We start from the raw sequence: 18834 nt of genomic DNA on the forward strand, positions 1-18834 counted from the left end.
TGTATTGAAATTTCAATATCGATATTATAATGACATTGGAAATGACACGATAAAAAAGTGCCACTTCATTTAATCCTAAAATCTTGTTTACGATTTATTTGGAAATGAACCATGCGTGTCCGTGTCGTTTACTCGTTATTGTCATTCAAGGTCGAAAATAAATAGCTCTATTATTCGTAACTGTTAATGCTGTCCAGAAGGAAAACGTTTCTAGTTTGAACGCGAATGTAACTTTTAGAGTCTTGAAAATGCTTCTTAAATTCACTGTCCTTATCTCAGTAAGTTTTTAATATAATAACTTTTTTAAGTTTTCGATAAGGGTGATAGTGTTTTATATATAAAACGTGGATCGAGGAGCAAAATAGACAAACAATTTGAAGGAAAATCTAAGACTAATTTAAAGCGTGGATTCTCAAATTTTTAAATTAAAACTCCAAATTCCAAATTCAACATACGGTTGACGTAAAAATTTTGGGCATACTTGCCCTTCAATTTATTCTTAGATCATAAAGGATGAGATCTACCATTTGGGATGCAAAGGGTTAACTTTAAAAACCGTTATAATCTCTAAAACGCATGGTATCTAGAAAAGACGGAATTTTAAAATTCGTCTAAAAGTTGGGGAAATGTTAGGGAGTTTTAAAAACTAGAAAAAAGGCTATTTAATTTGGGTTGCAAATAGAAAACGTTACTAAAATATACGTCAAAAACTCGAAAAGTGTGCCTTAAAAACGTCAGGAAAAATCTCTACAAATGGTCATGGAAAACATGGGAAAGTCAGGGAATTGCAATCTGAAGAAACTGTGTCAACTCCATGTTTAGTTTTGTCCCACAAATTTGTCGTTTTTTTCAATTTTTCGCTTTGTCTGAAGTTAATATGTTGATTTGTTTTTACTTAATACTCAAGAAATTTGTTCATTTTTAGTGAAAATAAAATTAATTATGTCTCAATTTGCTGTAGCTCTTAGTCAATCCACAAAGTAAATTTGAATTTAATTACTTGTAGGTCTGGCTATCGCTGTTTGTTCACATTGTCCACTGCGACTCTTCAGCTTCGACAACGACATTAGCATTTTTAGACAACGTTGCTGACTATCCCAGGTACACATTGCAACGCACATTTTTGGATTTCTGCAAAATTTATTTACCATAATTTATTTATTTATTTCAGTTCAATATTTATTATTTCCGAGAATCCCACGGTGAACTAGGTTAGGTCTAAAATAGCTATCTAAAATATAGCGATTCACGTAAATTTAAAGGGAATAAATGCTTCCTGATTTATTGCAAAACAAATCGATCCACTCGTAATGGTAGTTACTTATCAATAGGACATGGTTAGATCCCTATATTAAGTTTTAAGTAACTTTAAATATTATTGTTCGCGGTTTTCAAATTAATATAACGACCACGAGGTCTTTCCATTTACTATCTATTGACGCCAAATCGTCACTAATTGGCTTTAAATGAAATAACTTAAATGACAGCTTGGAAAGTAGAGATATGCTTTTTAAGTATTTCGGAGGAAGACCGGCATTGATAGGCTATCCTGGTAATTAAAAATTTTGTGCCAAATTAAGATGACAACAACACCTATCTGGGGCCGCAGTCAGTAAAGTTTGCGCTTGGTGATAGAAAGGATAATTAGTATCCCCCTACCTTAGGTGTATAGTAGACTGTACTAAACTTTCACCCCCTCCGAAATTTTACTTAGTATGCACCTCCGGTGTCAAATTTCCGGTTACGCCACTGATTTTCCAAAAATCAACTGTAAATTGGTTCAATAAATCACCGTAACTCAACGCTTTTGCAATAGATACTTCAATAGAGATTATCGCCAAATTCGTAAGCCATTCCTGACTCCTTGAAGATCGAAAATAATTCTTTACGAACTTTAATTCACTACAGGATCTCTCTGACGTTACGGGAAAAAGTCTAAGCTATCTCAATGTTTGGGTAGCTTTCCACTAAACCGAAATCATTAATTGTTTACAGAATCTCCAGATATGATATTTAGTAACATAATTATATGATGATTGATGCATATGTTTTGCCCTGGGTATTGCTGAAACTAATTTTGCAGCATTCAAATCACAGTGATAATTAGGAGTTAAATGTTTATCGAAATCTGCTACTGTTATGCTAGTGATAAACTGTATATACATAAAGGAATTCGAAATCACCAGAGAGCTTTGATAGTTTTTGAAAACCCCAATCCAGTCAATGGGATAATTTAAAATTTTTCAGCTTGTTCAGAACCTACTATTTGCTTCCCTCTTCCGTTTTTCTTTAAATTCGCTTTCTAGGGTTAGAGTTTCAAATGTAACACGCGCCTTATCGTAAATTTAATCAAGGGAACTTCTTAATGATTTAACTGGTCTCTTAGTCCTCTTAAAAACCTTTCTTTCACAGGCGACATCAAAGTTTTTGCATTGTAATGCAATGCTTACTCGATCCACATTAACAAAAATTAAATACCAAAGTGACAGACCGCAAACAAATTCGTAATCGATCATTTTTGTAAAACTACGCACAGCTGATACGATCAAATACATCGGGAAATCCATTAAATGGAGAGTTAACTGCATTCTTCTTGGCTGACTACCTTGTATTATTATAAGTTTTCAGTGATTTCTTCATGCGTATCATCAATATATCCACCGAGTAGTTGACCCAAAGAAGAACGTGATCATGCGTGGCAAAATACTTGCAGCGTGTACACCAACCAGATTAAGGGAATGAGCAGAACATGGCACAAATGTGGCAAACTCTTTTCTTTTCTTATACGCGTGCCTAAATTCCTTTCTAATTTCTAGCCATATTTGCACCATTATCGTAACATTGGGCCCTACAGGCATTTATGTCTAACCCGTAATTTTCAATTTTTAAATGCACTTCGGCTACCAGACCTGAGTCGGTTTTGTCTTTATATTCTAAAAAATGATATTTTTACGCATCTGATTATTTGTGTCATTTGTTCTTTGCGCGATACATCAAGTATACTCAGCCAAATTAATTTTATTTATGATTTCCGTTCTGACTTCAGAACCAACCAAGCTGATGAATTTATTTTGAGATTGTCATGAAAAATAAGAAACCTGTTGTGTTTTAATTTCGCTAGCATATTTAGCAATTAATTCTAGAGTATTAAGAAATAGACCAGCATATAGTTTTCCTACGTTATTGGAAAACCTTCGAAGTGCCAAGTTATTGCATTTACAGTTTTCACGACATGCCTCCATTAATTTTGTTCATTTTCTATCAATTAATTGCCGAAGCTTCAACTACTTCTGAAAAAGTGTTTAAGTAATAAAGGCAGTTTCGTGTTCTACACTGTTCTCATTGTTGGAGTAGGAGCGCCAGCGTCCGTAAAACAAACCAACTAAAATATATCTTCGTTATCTATTGAATACTTAATTTTCTAATCTTCGTTATCTATTGAATACTTAATTTTCTAATTTGTTTTTTATCCTATGTATATATACTCAAGAATAAAGAGTTCGTCATGTTAATCTAGTATTTTACTCTGATTAGTGTAAGCCTAGTAAAATCCTTCAGGTTATGGGCCCAGTTTACGGTTCAACACTGCGTCTGATTTGAGTTGTCTTTAGCTAGTTCCAACTTGTTTTAAGCAACAGAATGGATACTGGTGGAGATGCAAAACTATCAGTAACGAAGTTGAACAGTATCATCTATCAGCTGTGGAAATTCAAAGTCAAAATGCTACTATCCCAAGATGATCTCTTGGACGTCGTTGACACAGTAAAACCTGTAAATGAGGTTCCAGCTGACTGGGATAAAAAGGATAGACACGCCCAAGCCGTTATCGTACTAGCCGTGGAAGATGACCAATTAATCCACATCATAAACGGAAAGAGCGCCAGGGATATGTGGAAGTCGCTTCAGAAACTTCACGAACAGTCTAATTTCACTAACAAGTTGTTCCTGCTCCGGAGGTTGTATAAGCTGCGCCTACTTGACGGCCAAGACATGCAACAACATATTACGTCTGTAATGGAGGCAGTAGAACGTCTACGTGGGATTGGAGAGACGTTACCGGATTCTAACGTTGCGGCCTTACTACTGTGTTGTCTACCATATTCCTACGACACCCTGATAACCGCTTTGGAATGTAGAGAGGAGAAAGAACTCACTGTCAAGTATGTCAAAAGCAAGTTAATCGACGAATTCAATAGATGGCAGGAGAGTGCTTCAGGTCACGGGTCATCAAGGACAGAGACAGCGTTACATACTTCAGATAGTGGGAAGAGAATCGTCTTCAAACGAGAAACTGCGATTTGTAATTACTGCAAGAAACCATCTCATTTTAAGCGAGACTGCAGAAAATTCTAATCTGACCAGAGCAAATCGAGACAGAAAAGCGATACCCAGAAGAGTAACAGTGCTGTGCGAAATAAGGCGCTTTCAAGGCTTCGTTCAAACCCTCTCAAGACGCTTGGTACGTGGACTCTGGGGCAACTAGTCATATGACTTGCGACCGGTCTTTTTTCGAGGAGATACAACCAAGAGAAGATATCTTTCACCTTGCAGACGAATCAACTATCAAAGCTGTTGGTGTCGGAGACGGTACACTGCGGTGTATTGGACCAGAAGGGGATGTCCGGTACATTACGATCAGCAACGTTCTTCACGTCCCGGAGCTTGGTGGAAGTCTCTTATCTGTTCATCAACTTACGAAAACTGGCCACAAGATAACATTTGAAAATTATGTTTGCAGTATCAGCGAGGGAGATAAAATAGTAGCCCCAGCCAGATCAGATGGGTCAGTGGTCACTATTTCGAATCAAGATGACGAGTGTCTGCATGGTGAAGAGCGCTGTAAGCAAGCAAAGTCTACACCTATGGCACAGACGAATGGGCCATCGCGACCCGGTAGCAGTGAAGGCTCTCTCTACGAAAGATCTCGTCGAGGGAATCAAATTAAAAGACGATCAGTTGCCTTTGATCGGTGAGCACTGCATAAAGGGGAAGATGGCGCAACTCCCGTTTCCAACATCTAAGACCAGAAGTAAACAGTCGCTTGATATAATTCACAGCGATGTGGTAGGACCGATGAAACAATCGACTCCCGGTGGCTGTCGGTACTTGGTAACTTTAATTGATGATTATTCGAGATTTACTCAAGTCAATCTGATCAAGACTAAAGATGCAGTTACGCAGGTTTTTCTAGAGTATATAGCTGCCACGAAAAACAAATTTGGACGTAAACCCCAGGCGTTCAGAACAGACAACGGTGGGGAATATATATCAAGGGAGCTGGAAGATCATTTCAAGAAAGAAGGTATTATACAAGAAATGACTGTCCCTTACAATCCCCAGCAAAACGGTGTCGCTGAAAGAAAAAAACGTTCACTGGTCGATATGGCGAAAACAATGCTACTAGATGCCGGGCTGCACAATCGCTGGTGGGGAGAAGCTATCCTAACTGCGTGTTATCTTCATAATCGTTTACCCAGTAGATCCATTGATAGAACCCCGTACGAGCTCTGGACTGGTTCAAAGCCACAAGTCGACCACATCCGAGTCCATTTTCTTTAGCCAAATTTGGAAAATTCGCCTCCGTATTTCGTTAAGGTCCGTTTTCAACTAATAATTTAATGAATTGCTGAAGAAATGTTTTTTTCGCCATGTTAGAAAAATCTATTTCTTTAGATTTTGTGTCGCCTTGTTTTCCGCTTCCCTATCATCCTCCTTGTCAGCTGGCTGGTACTAGAAGTAGCTTGATAGGTTAGGATCAAAATTGGGGAACTTAGCGGGGCACTAATTGATGGCCCTTGTTCGGTTCAATCAACAGAAGTTGAGGCTAAAGAGGCCGAAATAGAACTTATATAGTCTCTTTATTTTTATGCAAGAATTTTTGACAATTTTCGACCAGCTTCTTACTTTCTGCTTCTCTCTTAATCCACTGAGACCCAAAATAGAGTACCATCTCGATGTAGAGCGCAAAACGAAATGGAGCCTCCGAAGTAATTGTGGTCACGTGACTTCACGATAGTTGTGAAAAATTAACACCCAACCTCTCGAAATTTCACCGGGGCAAGAATCGCGAGGAGCAAAGTTTGTTTTCATTGATACGGCCCTGGTCAGTCGAACACGCCAAAGCTGGTTCTCTCCGTTCTTTACTGACTTTTCCCTAATTCCAAGAGACAAACTTAGTAACTTTGCGCGTTTAGCGAGTGGTTGGTGCACTGAGACTTATCAACAGCGACCGTCACCGAACACATGTGCACGTGACAAGGGAAATTTCACATTTTCTTTCAATTATATTTTTTATAGACCTCTCAATACCTTAAGTTAACATTTTGTACCCGCCTTGCAATTTCTACTTGCACGAGCAGCTCCCAGCTCTCTCCTCGAATTGGAATAGAAGGCTGTAAATTTCTAAAAAAAAACAGTAACGTTTTTCTTTCTAGGGAATCGAAACGTTATTTTTAAAAATACGCATTTTTATAAAAGAATTCTTATAATGATTTTGAAGGATCATTTAAAAATTTTAGGAAAATATAGGACTAAAAATACATTACAATCATTTTTTTTTAGGGTTTTCGAAATTTTTTATACTGTTGCTGCCATCTGGGTTTTCAAAAATCGGTATTTAATGATGTTACCCCTTTGAATGGATATCGTCGTCCCTTGCCAAATATGTATTGGTCTATTGTTGGCCAGGTCCAGCTTTTGTAACCCATAAGGGCGGTGGCACACTGGGATATATGATCAAATGGTCCTACCTCCACCTTCGAATTAGGTCAGGTAGGGGCAGGAAACTGAGTTTCAGTTTGGGCTAACGGTATCCTGATGTGCGGGGGCGGGTCTCGGTAAAAGCTGCCATGGCCTTTGTTTACCCGCCTTTTGGAGGTACACCTGGACATCTAGTGCCAGCTGTGAGGGGGGGCGGTTATGGGTTGCGGTACACCCATTATCCCGACTTTTAATGTATTCCTAACAGTGGCGCCGATCCCATGGGGGCGGCGGGGCTGAAGCCCCCATTGGAAAAAAAATGGGGGCTTTGCCCCCATTGGTAAAACCGCCGGTGTTAAAGGCCGTTTACTTTTAAGCATCCGTAGCAAGAAAGTGTTGCCAGCAGCCTCATTCCAAGTTTATTAGTGAGCTTCGGCCCCCATTGGGGAAAAAGCGATCGGCGCCACTGATTCCTAAATAGGTTGGGTGTCAGGAGATGCTAGAGCATCCACCTTTATTCCCACACCTGTTCGCGAAGTGGGGTCTGATTGCCTCATTGCTGCGCCCTTCGGAGGGTTAGGTGACTTTAGTCAGCGGTGGGACTGTAAGCAGTAGGGTTCTCTTGCTGCCCCTGGCTGTTTCGCCATAATGATGAGATCATCGGTGATTTAGGATGCGTATGATTGCTCCCAAGGGCACCGGGATATAAATGAACTAATGCTGGTCGTTCGGATAGTACGGGAGTATACAAATAACTAATTCATGTTGGTCGTTCGGAGCTAGATAGAGCTTGGATTTGAATCTTAAAGGGCATTAAAATCGTTTGAGAAGCAGCGGTAAGATACGATTGAGCCACTTGACGGAAGGGAAGGGGCTACCTGAAACTTGGCCTCTGGACCTCTAACATGAAATTGTTGATCGTCTGGTCGGAGGCGCCCATTTCAATCTGTAGTGAAAGTTACCACCCCTATAATAACAACGCTTCTGAATGATGATCTTGGTTGTTGTTTGCCAGTCCAATTCTTTCATTACTCGTCTAATGAAACGAAACCTTATGTTTTTTATTCATATTGGTTCTCACACTATGCAACTCCCATGTACTCGCTAAGATAGACTTATGTTTGCCTGTTTGTCAGCCTCATTTACAATCATTCCAAAATGTCCAAAATGCCTTCACTAAGCTCCGCAAAAACTAATTTTAATCTTCCATATCCGTGTTGCTTACGTTCCCTAAACATTAGTTTCCCAAACATAAATAATTCCTAGTGACAGATAAGAATACGAATGACTGAAACGTATTGTTTTCTTAACGTAGTGATGCTATTAGAGGGCTGTTACTGCAGGTATATCCAAGTCTGTCACCGCCAACAGCCCCACCCTCAACCTCATACGGAACCATGTCTGGAGATGCGGCAGAGGCAGGAGATAAGCGCGTAATGTCGAGTCCAATCAACGGATCAAATGCTTCGGGGACAGAGAAGCCCATCTCCAAAGTGTACGGCTGCGTGGGAATTCAAAATCAATTCTTCGACATGGATAGGCCGGTGTGCAAAACGACCATTGAGCAGAGACAACCTAGGTTCGGTTTGGCCAAAGACGGCAAATATCAGTACATTGTCAACGACCCTCAACTGTATCAACAGAAGATATTCACTCAGACATGCAAGTAAGCTATAATATAAAAGCATGGAAATATCAACTATTTTAGCCTCTGTTTTCACTATTCCTGGAAAATACTATACGCCTATTGAGAGCCTGTGATTTTACCGAGTTGCCTTCCGCCCCTTACCAGGAGAAAAGGGGAAAGGCTCCAGTCATAAAGCGAACCGGGGAATGCCCACATATTATTATGTTCATCTGAATTCCTATTAATAAAAATAAATTATCAAAAATGTCAATGTGCGTTTAACGAGCCTCAAAGAATCATCGTTTTATCCTTCCGAAAATGAATTGATTTAAATCCATTTGAAAACTAGGCAATTGATTGAGTCCATTTCTTTTTGGATAAGAACCTTAAAGCTAAACCTTTGGGCGGCAAATTTCGAAATGTCCAGAATTAGAATGCTTAACACTAAAATATTGTAAATCGGAGTTGAAAGTGTTCTTATGATTTTCTGATTAATTGAGATTATTTAATTTGCTTCTCACAGGTATGAGAATAAACCGTGCGATATCGAAGCGGACCTTAGTAGTGGATACAAATCGGTGTGCATTCAGTCGTACACAACCGTCAAAATGGTCGTTTTCCTAAATGGAGCTTTAACGGAAGACAACTTCAAATTGCCGGTATCATGCGATTGCTACTTGAAAAGCTACTTTTTTTACTAACATCTTTTATGAAAATAGTACACTTAATTTGTTTCGAAAACTATATTCAAAATTGGGCAAATTCATTAAAACTTAGGGGGCTGCAAATTTACTCTTTGACTGTACATACTACATACTTACTGTACCAGATGCAGTCCTTAAAAATTGGTTATCCGAAATTTGTGCATTTGTGGCCTGAAAAATCCAATGGTCTCAGGGGCATTTCTTGAATGAACAGATATTATTTTTCATCTAAGGAAGCTTGCAGAATGTTTTCCACCGACCCTTTACGTTGCACCACTGTAGATTTTAGATGTTAAGGGGAAATGTATTATAGTTATGTTTGTTCCAAAGTGTTATTACTCAGGTTAGCCACTCTATCATTAAAAAATATCACCGAAAATTCAAAATTGTAAATTAATATACATTGGAATTACTTATATACCAAGAACTTCGGGAAACATGTAACAACGCGAAATTTAAATAGGTTGGCAACCTAGAAGTATAACAGATCATTTTTTAATTTATATAATAGAAAAATATTTAAATTTTAAGGAGAAAATCATAATAATCTGAAGCATTAAATATCTCTATTAAGATTATTTTGAAGTGTGTTTGTATGGGTTTATTGGTTTGTGACCGTGTTATTATCATTTGTAATTATTCGTTTCTGTTATCATTATTAAAATTTACAAATACAATTAAATAACAACAGAACTCCTTATACTAATCTGATAATTGGTATTTGATATCCTTATAAACACCATATGAAGAAAACCTTAAATTAACATTAATAATAAAAATTAAGTCATAGTTTATTTAAATTACGGGCATTTTTTCAAAATACATACTCAGCTCACAAGCCGCTCATATTACCTGATATATTTGTCTCTCCGGTTCTTCTCAAGTGCAGTTCAGTATCTCTCTCTTATAGCCGCTCATTTCAAACGTGTGTCTGTCACCCATGGCTCACCTCTTCTCACTCAAATTTCCTTAGGAAATTACGAGCTCTCATTAAAATGGAGGTTATTTGAGGCTAAAGCTCTCTCATGCTCAGCTTTAGAAAAATATATTAGATTTCGCTCGTTTCATCAAAAGTAAATAGGGGGAGAAAGTCTATCACTGCCTTCAGATTTTACTTTCCACCATGCTTGACACCCTTTTTAAAGATCTAGTGATCACGTGATATTTCTAACCAATAAGGATTGCACATTACGCGCGAAGTAGTGCATTTGTGGTATTCCGGTCCGCGCTCAAGATGAAAATTTTGAATTTTATTCCCTGGCAACCATGTCACCGCCTCGCGATTTCAAATAGTCTCTCTGTCAAATGCTGACCATTATTTCCTTCGATAACGGTTGATTTTAATTAATAATTACTATATCAATTGTAAAATAAACAAAAAAGCTCGTAGCTTTAGCTATTATTTCAGTGAAACTTGCAAATGGTTAGGCCTTAAAATCGTAGATTTACCAATTAGTCCCGATATCCGCTCTTAGATGGCGCCACGCTCTCCACGATTTAAGTGAGCGTTATTCTAGTTACGGTTTATTTATTTTCAAAAGTCGTGTTATTATTTTTAAAATGTCGCATTTTAATTTCTATAATATATCTACTTTATTTAGGAACTAAATTCACCAAATTATCGAAAGCAAAAGTTTATTATTTACGTATTTTATAGAGAACTATTTTTCATCGTGGCGGAGTACAACCGATACCTTTGTGTCCCTGTAAAGAGGCGAGGGGGAAGTCATTTCCGAAGCCCAAAACTTTTACCCCTCAAATAAGACGTCGTGCGGTTGGAAACAAGTGCCAGACTTTCTCCCCCTATTTACTTTTGGTTTCATCAAACAGATAACCGAACCTAAAACTATAACTACAGTTCTTTCAAAATATCCATTTTGTTTACCATATTACCTATTTCAGCTACAAATTACATTGGGTACCAAAATTCTGAAAAACGCACGTAAAAGTGTGGATTTTATCCTACAGAAATATATTTCTAGAGTTTAAGAGTAATAGTGTCAGCTCAATATATATGCTCATTTACCCAAATTAAAATTTCAAAATTTGAAAAGTTATGATTTTTTGAAATTTACCGCTTTTAGGCTTAATTTTGCGGACTTATTTTAATTTTGTTTTAATATCGCAACCGGAAATAACTATTTACATATGAAAAATAGCAATCCTAGCTACAAACGTCTGGGTTATCATCAGAGACCTTAACTCTAAAAAAAGATTCGTCACCTGAGAGGCGAGATATTTTTAATTCGGTTTTGCTAATTGGAATAATAGAGTGATGACTTCGTGTTCCCTGGATCGTTTTGGCCTTTTCGAGCCGACTTGCAATTTTTTCGCCAAACACATCGATGCCAGATTTTTCAGCATAATGAAATGTCATTCCATTTATATTTTTGTTGACGCTTTTTTTTAATAGTACGATAAGGTTGAAAAATCGCAAATTTCAAAAAATTGTTTAGATAGAAATAATTGTTTCTCCAAAACCAAATTTAAGATAAATTGTTCTATCGATACGGAATTGTTAAGTTTTAAGTTTCATTAAATTTCAAGTTGGACCTCCTGGTAAATATAACGTTGAGTGCAACCCCCCTTCGAGCGTCTACATCGAACCCTTGAGCAGATAGAGCAAAATAGATTTCAAATTCGGAATCAGCAGACGTTTTTAGCTAGGATTTCTATTTTTTATATGTAAATAGTTATTTCCGGTTGCGATATTAAAACCAAATTAAAATAAATCCGCAAAATTAAGCCTAAAACCGGTAAATTTAAAAAAATACCTTTAAAATTGTGTAGTTTTTGACTATCGCCTTCTAGTGGCCGACGCTGTATGTATATATCAAAACACACTAAAAACTACATAACCGTAATGGCAACCAGAATTGTTTACTACCCGTAAACCGCGTATTTGATTTATGAAAAAAACGTTAAAGTTTTAACAAAGTGTACAACACCAATGTACAAATATCATTTAATGTATTGCTGTTTTCGTTTTCAGCCTATATATAGCAGCCATTTTTATTATCTTTCATTACTAATATTCGAAAACGATGCGCAGTATTAGTTACATGTATATAGTACACAAAAGAGGACTATTTTATAATAATGGTTTTACTAATTAGAATGATAGACTTTCAACGATTGTCAGTACACTATAAACACTTAAATTTTTAAGGTATGATAAAGTTCGCGTTCGGTCTTGGGCGAGTATGCCGCCGTACTCAAACATTTATACCAGTGACTATTTTACACGTAATTATAGTAAAACTTAGTCTAATTTTCAAATATGTACTAGACAGTAAACAGAGTACTTTTCCACTAAGTAACCATAAAACAAGTTTTAATAAAAAATAATATTTAATCATAAATATATTTCACCAACTTACTTCATAATGACCGCTATATAGCGATTGTAGACCATTGGACCGAAATCCCATTCGTCCGAATGTACCATTCAACCGAATTACAATCGACCGAAAACCGCGTTTTGCGCGGTTTTCATCCAATATACCGTTAGTGATACATATTTATATATCGTAGGTTACGTGACGATAGTATATCTAATTTGGACTAAACTATGTCTTAAATATTTATTATTTCGTACCGACGTGTATTTTTAGACCTTTTTCCCTTGAAATTTGATATTTTCCGGGTTTAATTTTGGAAAATAACCTTGATAAGACCCGACGTGAAATAGTTGCCTACCATATCTAACCTAACCCAACCTTACCTAACCTAACCTAACCTAACCTAACCTAACCTAACCCAACCTAACCCAACCTAACCTAACCCAACCTAACCCAACCTGAACTAACCTAACATAACCTAACCCAACCTGAACTAACCTACCCGAAGTTAAAACGAACCAGATTTAAATTTCCCATCCAACTGAATCCCGCCATGTTGGGCTATAAACGAAAATACTTTTCGATTCAATGGGATTCGGTCAAACGGGATTGTGTCCAATAGTATACAACCCTATATAGCGGTCATTATGAAGTAAGTTGGTGAAATATATTTATGATTAAATATTAATTTTTATTAAAACTTGTTTTATGGTTACAAGAGTATGTATAAAATAGTTTTGATTATGATGTAAAACTAAGACCAGAAACGATAATCAATTTAAAATGAACGTATTGAAACATAGAAATATACAATGAAAAGAGATATTTTAAAGCATACATTGACACTTATCATACCAAAACTATATTAATGAAAATTTAACAATACATTACAAAAATTATATTTATTTCCACTAGTTTAGTAAAATCGTAGACCTATTTTCTCCAATTAAACTTTTTTACAATAATTTTTTAAGTAGTACAAAATTATATTTTTCAAAAACATTTTCACGTGAGTACAATAAAGCTAGTAATGATTCAGATTTAGTTGGATCATGTTTCGTATGTTGAACTAGAAAAGGCTTCACGAAACCAGCTCCTTTCTTTAATTCTAATATTTCAGAAGGACCTTTTGAGTTCGGTTTTGTTGGCACACGATAGTAGAATCTCGCCCAATCATACAAACAAGTGTTTTCTCGATTGTCAGGGCGATTAAGGTAAATATCATGGACTAGTTGTTTCATAAAAATATGTGTGCTTTCGGGCTCATTCTCTTTCAAAGATCGCAAATCTTTATATTGCTTAAGTAAGCGCTTTCTGTGTTCTTTAGGAGCAGTATTCACGAATACGAAACTATCTGACTTTCCATACAAATGCTGATGTGTTACACGATCAGCTGGATCGTAACTGCTGATTTCTCGTAGCAACATAGCTTTTAGGCCTAAAGCCCAAAGACGACTACGAACAACTTTATTCGCCAAATCATTCCACAAATTATCTTGGTCAGATTTCTCTTTTTTCGTAATGTACGAAGTAATATCACGCGCAATAGCCATTTTATCATCCGCTACAAACTGAATGTCCATGTCACCTTTGAAAGCCAAAAGTAATACAGGGTTATAGTCATTAATTTGTATTTCAGCCTTTGTTCTAGCCAGCGATTAGAGCTTTTTCGACGATTTTCCGGAGACATGATGTCTTATAGTGGTGTCAACTTCCTTCAGTTTACCTATAGTAGTAACTTATCTGGGAAACTTGAAACGACAACGACAACGCGTTATAAACTTATCACCAGATTTTTTCCTAATCAAGCAAGTTCGATTGCATTGTGCCATTGATACTTGGATACTAAATCGTACAACGTTGGGCTTTTAGTCTTGTTTGGCAACGCGCAAGTGACATGTTTTTGGATAAAGTTCATAACGACCTTATTAGGCGCTACGCCAATTTTCGGTGCGTTTTGTATCCATAAAATAAAATGAATATGAATAGCACCTCGACTTTGATATTCTACCCTCCAAAAAAATGTTCAACTTTCCCCAAAACTGGGTTTTCTTTACTCATAATGAGTTTTTGCCAAACAGCTTGAAACCTATTATGAAAATATCGTGTTACGGCAACTGGGTCATTACTGCAAAGTTCACCAATTGGAATTTTAGAACCTTTTTCCCTTGATGGGTAAAAAGATCGCAAATGATCACGTAGCTCAATTCAATCGTATTCTGCCGGATTTAGAGTTATAAACCACGTAGGTGCATGGACCATAATAAAAACACATTGTTTTCATTTCACCGCATCGCTTATACCAATACTCTTGAGTGGCTCGCACATTTGGCATGTAAGCTGTCAAACCAGCTTCCAACTCTTTATCATCGCTTTCCATTTGATTAACAAACGAACTAACTGAAAGATTTTTGTTTGCACTCATACGAGACAAATGATCGATACTATTCGACAAACCTTTGATTTCACTGTCATAAAGAAAATGAAAGAGGTAATGTTCATTTTTAGAGAACCTTCTATCCTTGTTTAAAATTCTTTGAGGACGAAAATCTGATTCAGACAGCTTGGCAAATGGTCTTTCCGAGTATTTTCCATAATTACCAGTTAAGAATAAGTAAGGAAAGCACATTAAATCCCGATTTTTTTCCCAAATGCACATTCCACTTTCTTCAATTTTCTTCACTTGGAAAAAAATAAATAAATACCCTCCGCATTTTTGCTATTTACAGGGTGTATTGAATAGCGGTCAAATAATTATTTATGTTCAACTGCAGAGATTCTGCGAAGCAAAGACTTCTCGTTAGAAGAAATTTCTATATTCTTAGCGTTAGCGCTACCATCAAGCAATTATTCAGTGAACTCCCTAATATCTATATTATTATAGAGTGGGTGAATGGTTTTTAATTTAGTAAAGCATTCCTAACTAAATTTATATCTACCACTGATTGCCAAACAGTTTTATTCTTGGTAGGCAGCCCATTCACTATAATAAATAATTCATGATCAGTAGGTAAATGGTGAGGAATCATTTCCACATTTTCAGTTAAGGGAAGAGGCAAATAAACTGCACAACTTCTAACCGAGGGGTCGGACATTTGTACAAAATCCCGTACACTTCTCAAGAAATCTCCCACGAAATCGCGAAATCCCTGACCAAATTTCAAAATCTCTGACGAAATTGCAAAATCTTATGAAATCCCGAAATCTTTGACGAAATCGCAAAATCTTATGAAATCCCGAAATCTTTGACGAAATCGCGAAATCTCTGATGAAATCGCGAATTCTCTAATAAAATCGCGAAATCTCTGACGAAATCGCGAAATCTCTAATAAAATCGCGAAATCTCCGGCGAAATCGCGAAATCTTTGACGAAATCGCGAAATCTGATGAAATCGCAAAATCTATGATGAAATCGCAAAATCTCTGATGAAATCACGAAATCTCTGATGAAATCACGAAATCGCGAAATCTCCGACGAAACCGCGAAATCTCAGACGAAACCGCGAAATCACAGAGATTTCGAAATCCCGTACGCTTTTTTTGGGAATGTCCGACCCCTCGCTTCTAACGGCTCTAGTTAATCCAGAATGGTTAACAATATTTTCCCCCAATAGTGTATGTAGACGAATAATAGTTTAAAACACTTTTACTTTCTGAATTACTTTTTTCTCAATAAAATTTAATTTGGAAATATCTACTCGAAGGCCATTAAGAAAACATTGCGGCGGTATTTTGCCCGATTTAAGATATTGCGTACATAACATGCATAATCGCTTTTCGTCAAACATAAAACGAACTCTGCAATATTAACCTTTAAAATATCTACCACCGTAATTTGAGGCTCTTTGAATTTCCAGGCAGCAATTAAAAGCATTAAACCTTCGTTGCTATCCAAATTATGTGTGTAAAACAATTTATCACAGATTTATTTGAGCTTGCTATTCTTAAAAAGCTTTTCACAACTATCGCAATGTGAATTATGAAACTCGTACATCTCTTTATAGCAACTTACTAGCTGCTTGCCATACTTAGATAGCAGATCAGACTCGTCTAATGAAGGTTGCACTACGTCAGAGTCAGATTCAATATTCGCTTTCCGTAAACTTACCTTGAACGCCGCAATTTACTTTATTAGACACTGTAGCTTATCAAAATTACCTATTTTAATAGCCACATTTTTTATTAAGGTCAGACCAAGCTTTAACCTTGTAAATATGTTTTAGAAGAATACGAAGCGCACTAAATGTGGAGCTAATTCCCTCAGAGTTCTCAAATAACTCGTACATTTCTTAGAATCAAGGCAGTAGAGTGGGTGACCCATTCTAACTTGGTGAGAACCAGCACACTTGTCAATAGTGCTAAATATTTCAAGCCAAACATCCTTTTTGGAATTACCTATTGTCTTGAAAATTTCTACAATTATTTGTACAGATATAAGCATAATATAACCAATAGCGCCACAAGAATGTTTGTTCTCTTTTAGTTTTTCACCATTCCCTTCATCAGCATTTACAATAAGAGGACACTGACCACACTCAATCGATAATTGATTTTCTAAAGTCAGTTTCTTTTTTTTAGGGATGGAAGGTTAATTTTTTATGTATGTTTTCTTTTCATTTGTAAAATTTGTTGCTGAACAAATTTACGGCCCTGGTTCATTGTATTACCACTAGAATTGCGAACAACTAGCCGTTCAAAATTCCCATTATTATTCTAATAAGAATTTAAACTACTGAGGTCGTTCCTCGTATGACTATCAAGATTATTTATCTGACCACCAGCGTGGTTATTTCTCTTACCACCATTGTGGTTATTTATCGTACCACCAGTGTTATTTTCAAAGCTATCATTTTAAAAAATATTTAAATCTCAATGTTATAAAAACCGAGTGGCGAATTATTGAACGTAGTTTTTTAACGCCATAAAAGATGCAGGGGCGTACCGAAGAGAGTACGTTCGGGGGGCGGTAAGTGAAATTTGCCAACTAAAAAACAAAGTTTGTCAAGTCGTCTAAGTTTAGATTGTTACGGTAGATTTCAATTTAAATGTTTCATTAAAATTATAATCGGTGGCGCCATCCGCTGTTAGCGGCTGGAACTATATACTATACAATTGATTTAATAGTACTAATGTACCTTGAAAGTTATAGATGGCGCCACCCGTATAATGATAGAGTTGACGGCTGAGTGCGCCGACTGGAAATTTCAGAATTGGTTTCGCGAAACCACGACTACCGAACGCGTCTATGTCATTCTAGCGGTACTATTCCTAATTCAATGGCGAAAACGGCTCGGCGTCTAGTTATAGTGAGTGAAGCCACGGTCAACTTTGATCACGCGCTGTTCGCGCTACAGCGGCCAACACATTCGTCGAAATTCCGCAAGCATGGATTTTCCCCCTATAAACTGTACTATAACGCTAGGGGCGCTCATGTCATACACATATTTTGCTCATAGGTTAACACAGAAACGTCAACGAATGAGATGGCCGCTGTAGGGCGAACAGCGCGTGATCAAAGTTGGCCGTGGTGAAGCATTTGCGTACTCTCTTTATAAATAAAGCGAGATACACGAACAAGAAAAAAGAGATTGAACGATGCTACAGCAATTTAAAAATCGCACCAAACCCGCTTACTATTTTCTCGTCGTGTATCCCGCTGTAGTAAAAAATAGTTACATTTCATCCTGACGAATACCAAGGGCGTATCAAGAATGTATTTATTTATACTCAGGGAGAATGAATATGTCGAGATTATTTTTAGCGTTTCTCCAATTCCACCCGTTAGGCCCCCCGGTATGCTCCTCCGCTTTAATAAAATCAAATAATACCGCAATCTCATTGGTTCTTAAAAATTACGTTTTTCGACGCGATTAACGCTGCAGCGAGGACGCAAAAAATAAGACCGCCTCCTTTCCCCCCCCCCCCTTAGCGTGACGGGGTTAGGGGCTCAACGTGTCCGTCGATAGTCTCGACATATTCATTATCCCTGAGTATAAATAAATACATTCTTGGGTGTATCCAGGATTTTATTTCAGGGGGGGTTTTGAGGGAAAATGTCAAGGGGGGGGGGGGGGGGGGTGCTGACGGAAGTTTCTTTGATTTTTATTAGGCACCCCCCCCGTCGGTGAACCTCCAAAATCCCCCCCTTAAATACGCCCTTAACGAATACTAGTTGTTGTTTACCTGAACTGCTTTGAATAACTGGAATTATTCATACCCAAATATAACATAAGCAATTCAAACACTTATTACTGAAATATTAACGTAAGAACAACCGACACTGTATCACACCATATGATCACACGTTATCTTTACCCAACGCAACTTTAGGAATTATAACCTTTTTAAGGAAATCGTCATACAATACAATTGATGGACGGAAATATTCCTAGCCCTTGCTCAAAGATATTAATTCACCAAGGCGGGGGAAGATGGCGACAAAATGCGAGTCGTGGCCTTTCGT

General features: G+C 37.1%; 1 protein-coding gene across 1 annotated transcript; it reads left to right on the forward strand.

The window, feature by feature from the left end:
- The first annotated feature begins 216 nt into the window (after positions 1–216).
- LOC149949703 (uncharacterized) lies at positions 217–9098 on the forward strand. The gene is made up of 4 exons (XM_090167892.1): positions 217–278; positions 1007–1101; positions 8015–8365; positions 8850–9098. The coding sequence occupies exons 1-4, from the start codon at positions 249–251 to the stop codon at positions 9025–9027; spliced, it is 654 nt and encodes a 217-aa protein (XP_090024018.1). The 5' UTR covers positions 217–248; the 3' UTR covers positions 9028–9098.
- The last annotated feature ends 9736 nt before the right edge of the window (positions 9099–18834 follow it).

The sequence above is a fragment of the Leiobunum rupestre genome, chromosome 3, assembly GCF_980474605.1.
Source record: "Leiobunum rupestre chromosome 3, qqLeiRupe1.1.hap1, whole genome shotgun sequence".
NCBI classification, from domain to species: domain Eukaryota; kingdom Metazoa; phylum Arthropoda; class Arachnida; order Opiliones; family Sclerosomatidae; genus Leiobunum; species Leiobunum rupestre.

What these genes read in the sequence shown, in the direction of transcription:
- LOC149949703 (XM_090167892.1), top strand. Translation starts at nt 249, where the DNA reads ATGCTTCTTAAATTCACTGTCCTTATCTCA. An exon ending in AATTCACTGTCCTTATCTCA is followed by an intron (nt 279 to 1,006) that starts GTAAGTTTTTAA and finishes AATTACTTGTAG; the next exon opens with GTCTGGCTATCGCTGTTTGT. An exon ending in AACGTTGCTGACTATCCCAG is followed by an intron (nt 1,102 to 8,014) that starts GTACACATTGCA and finishes TTCTTAACGTAG; the next exon opens with TGATGCTATTAGAGGGCTGT.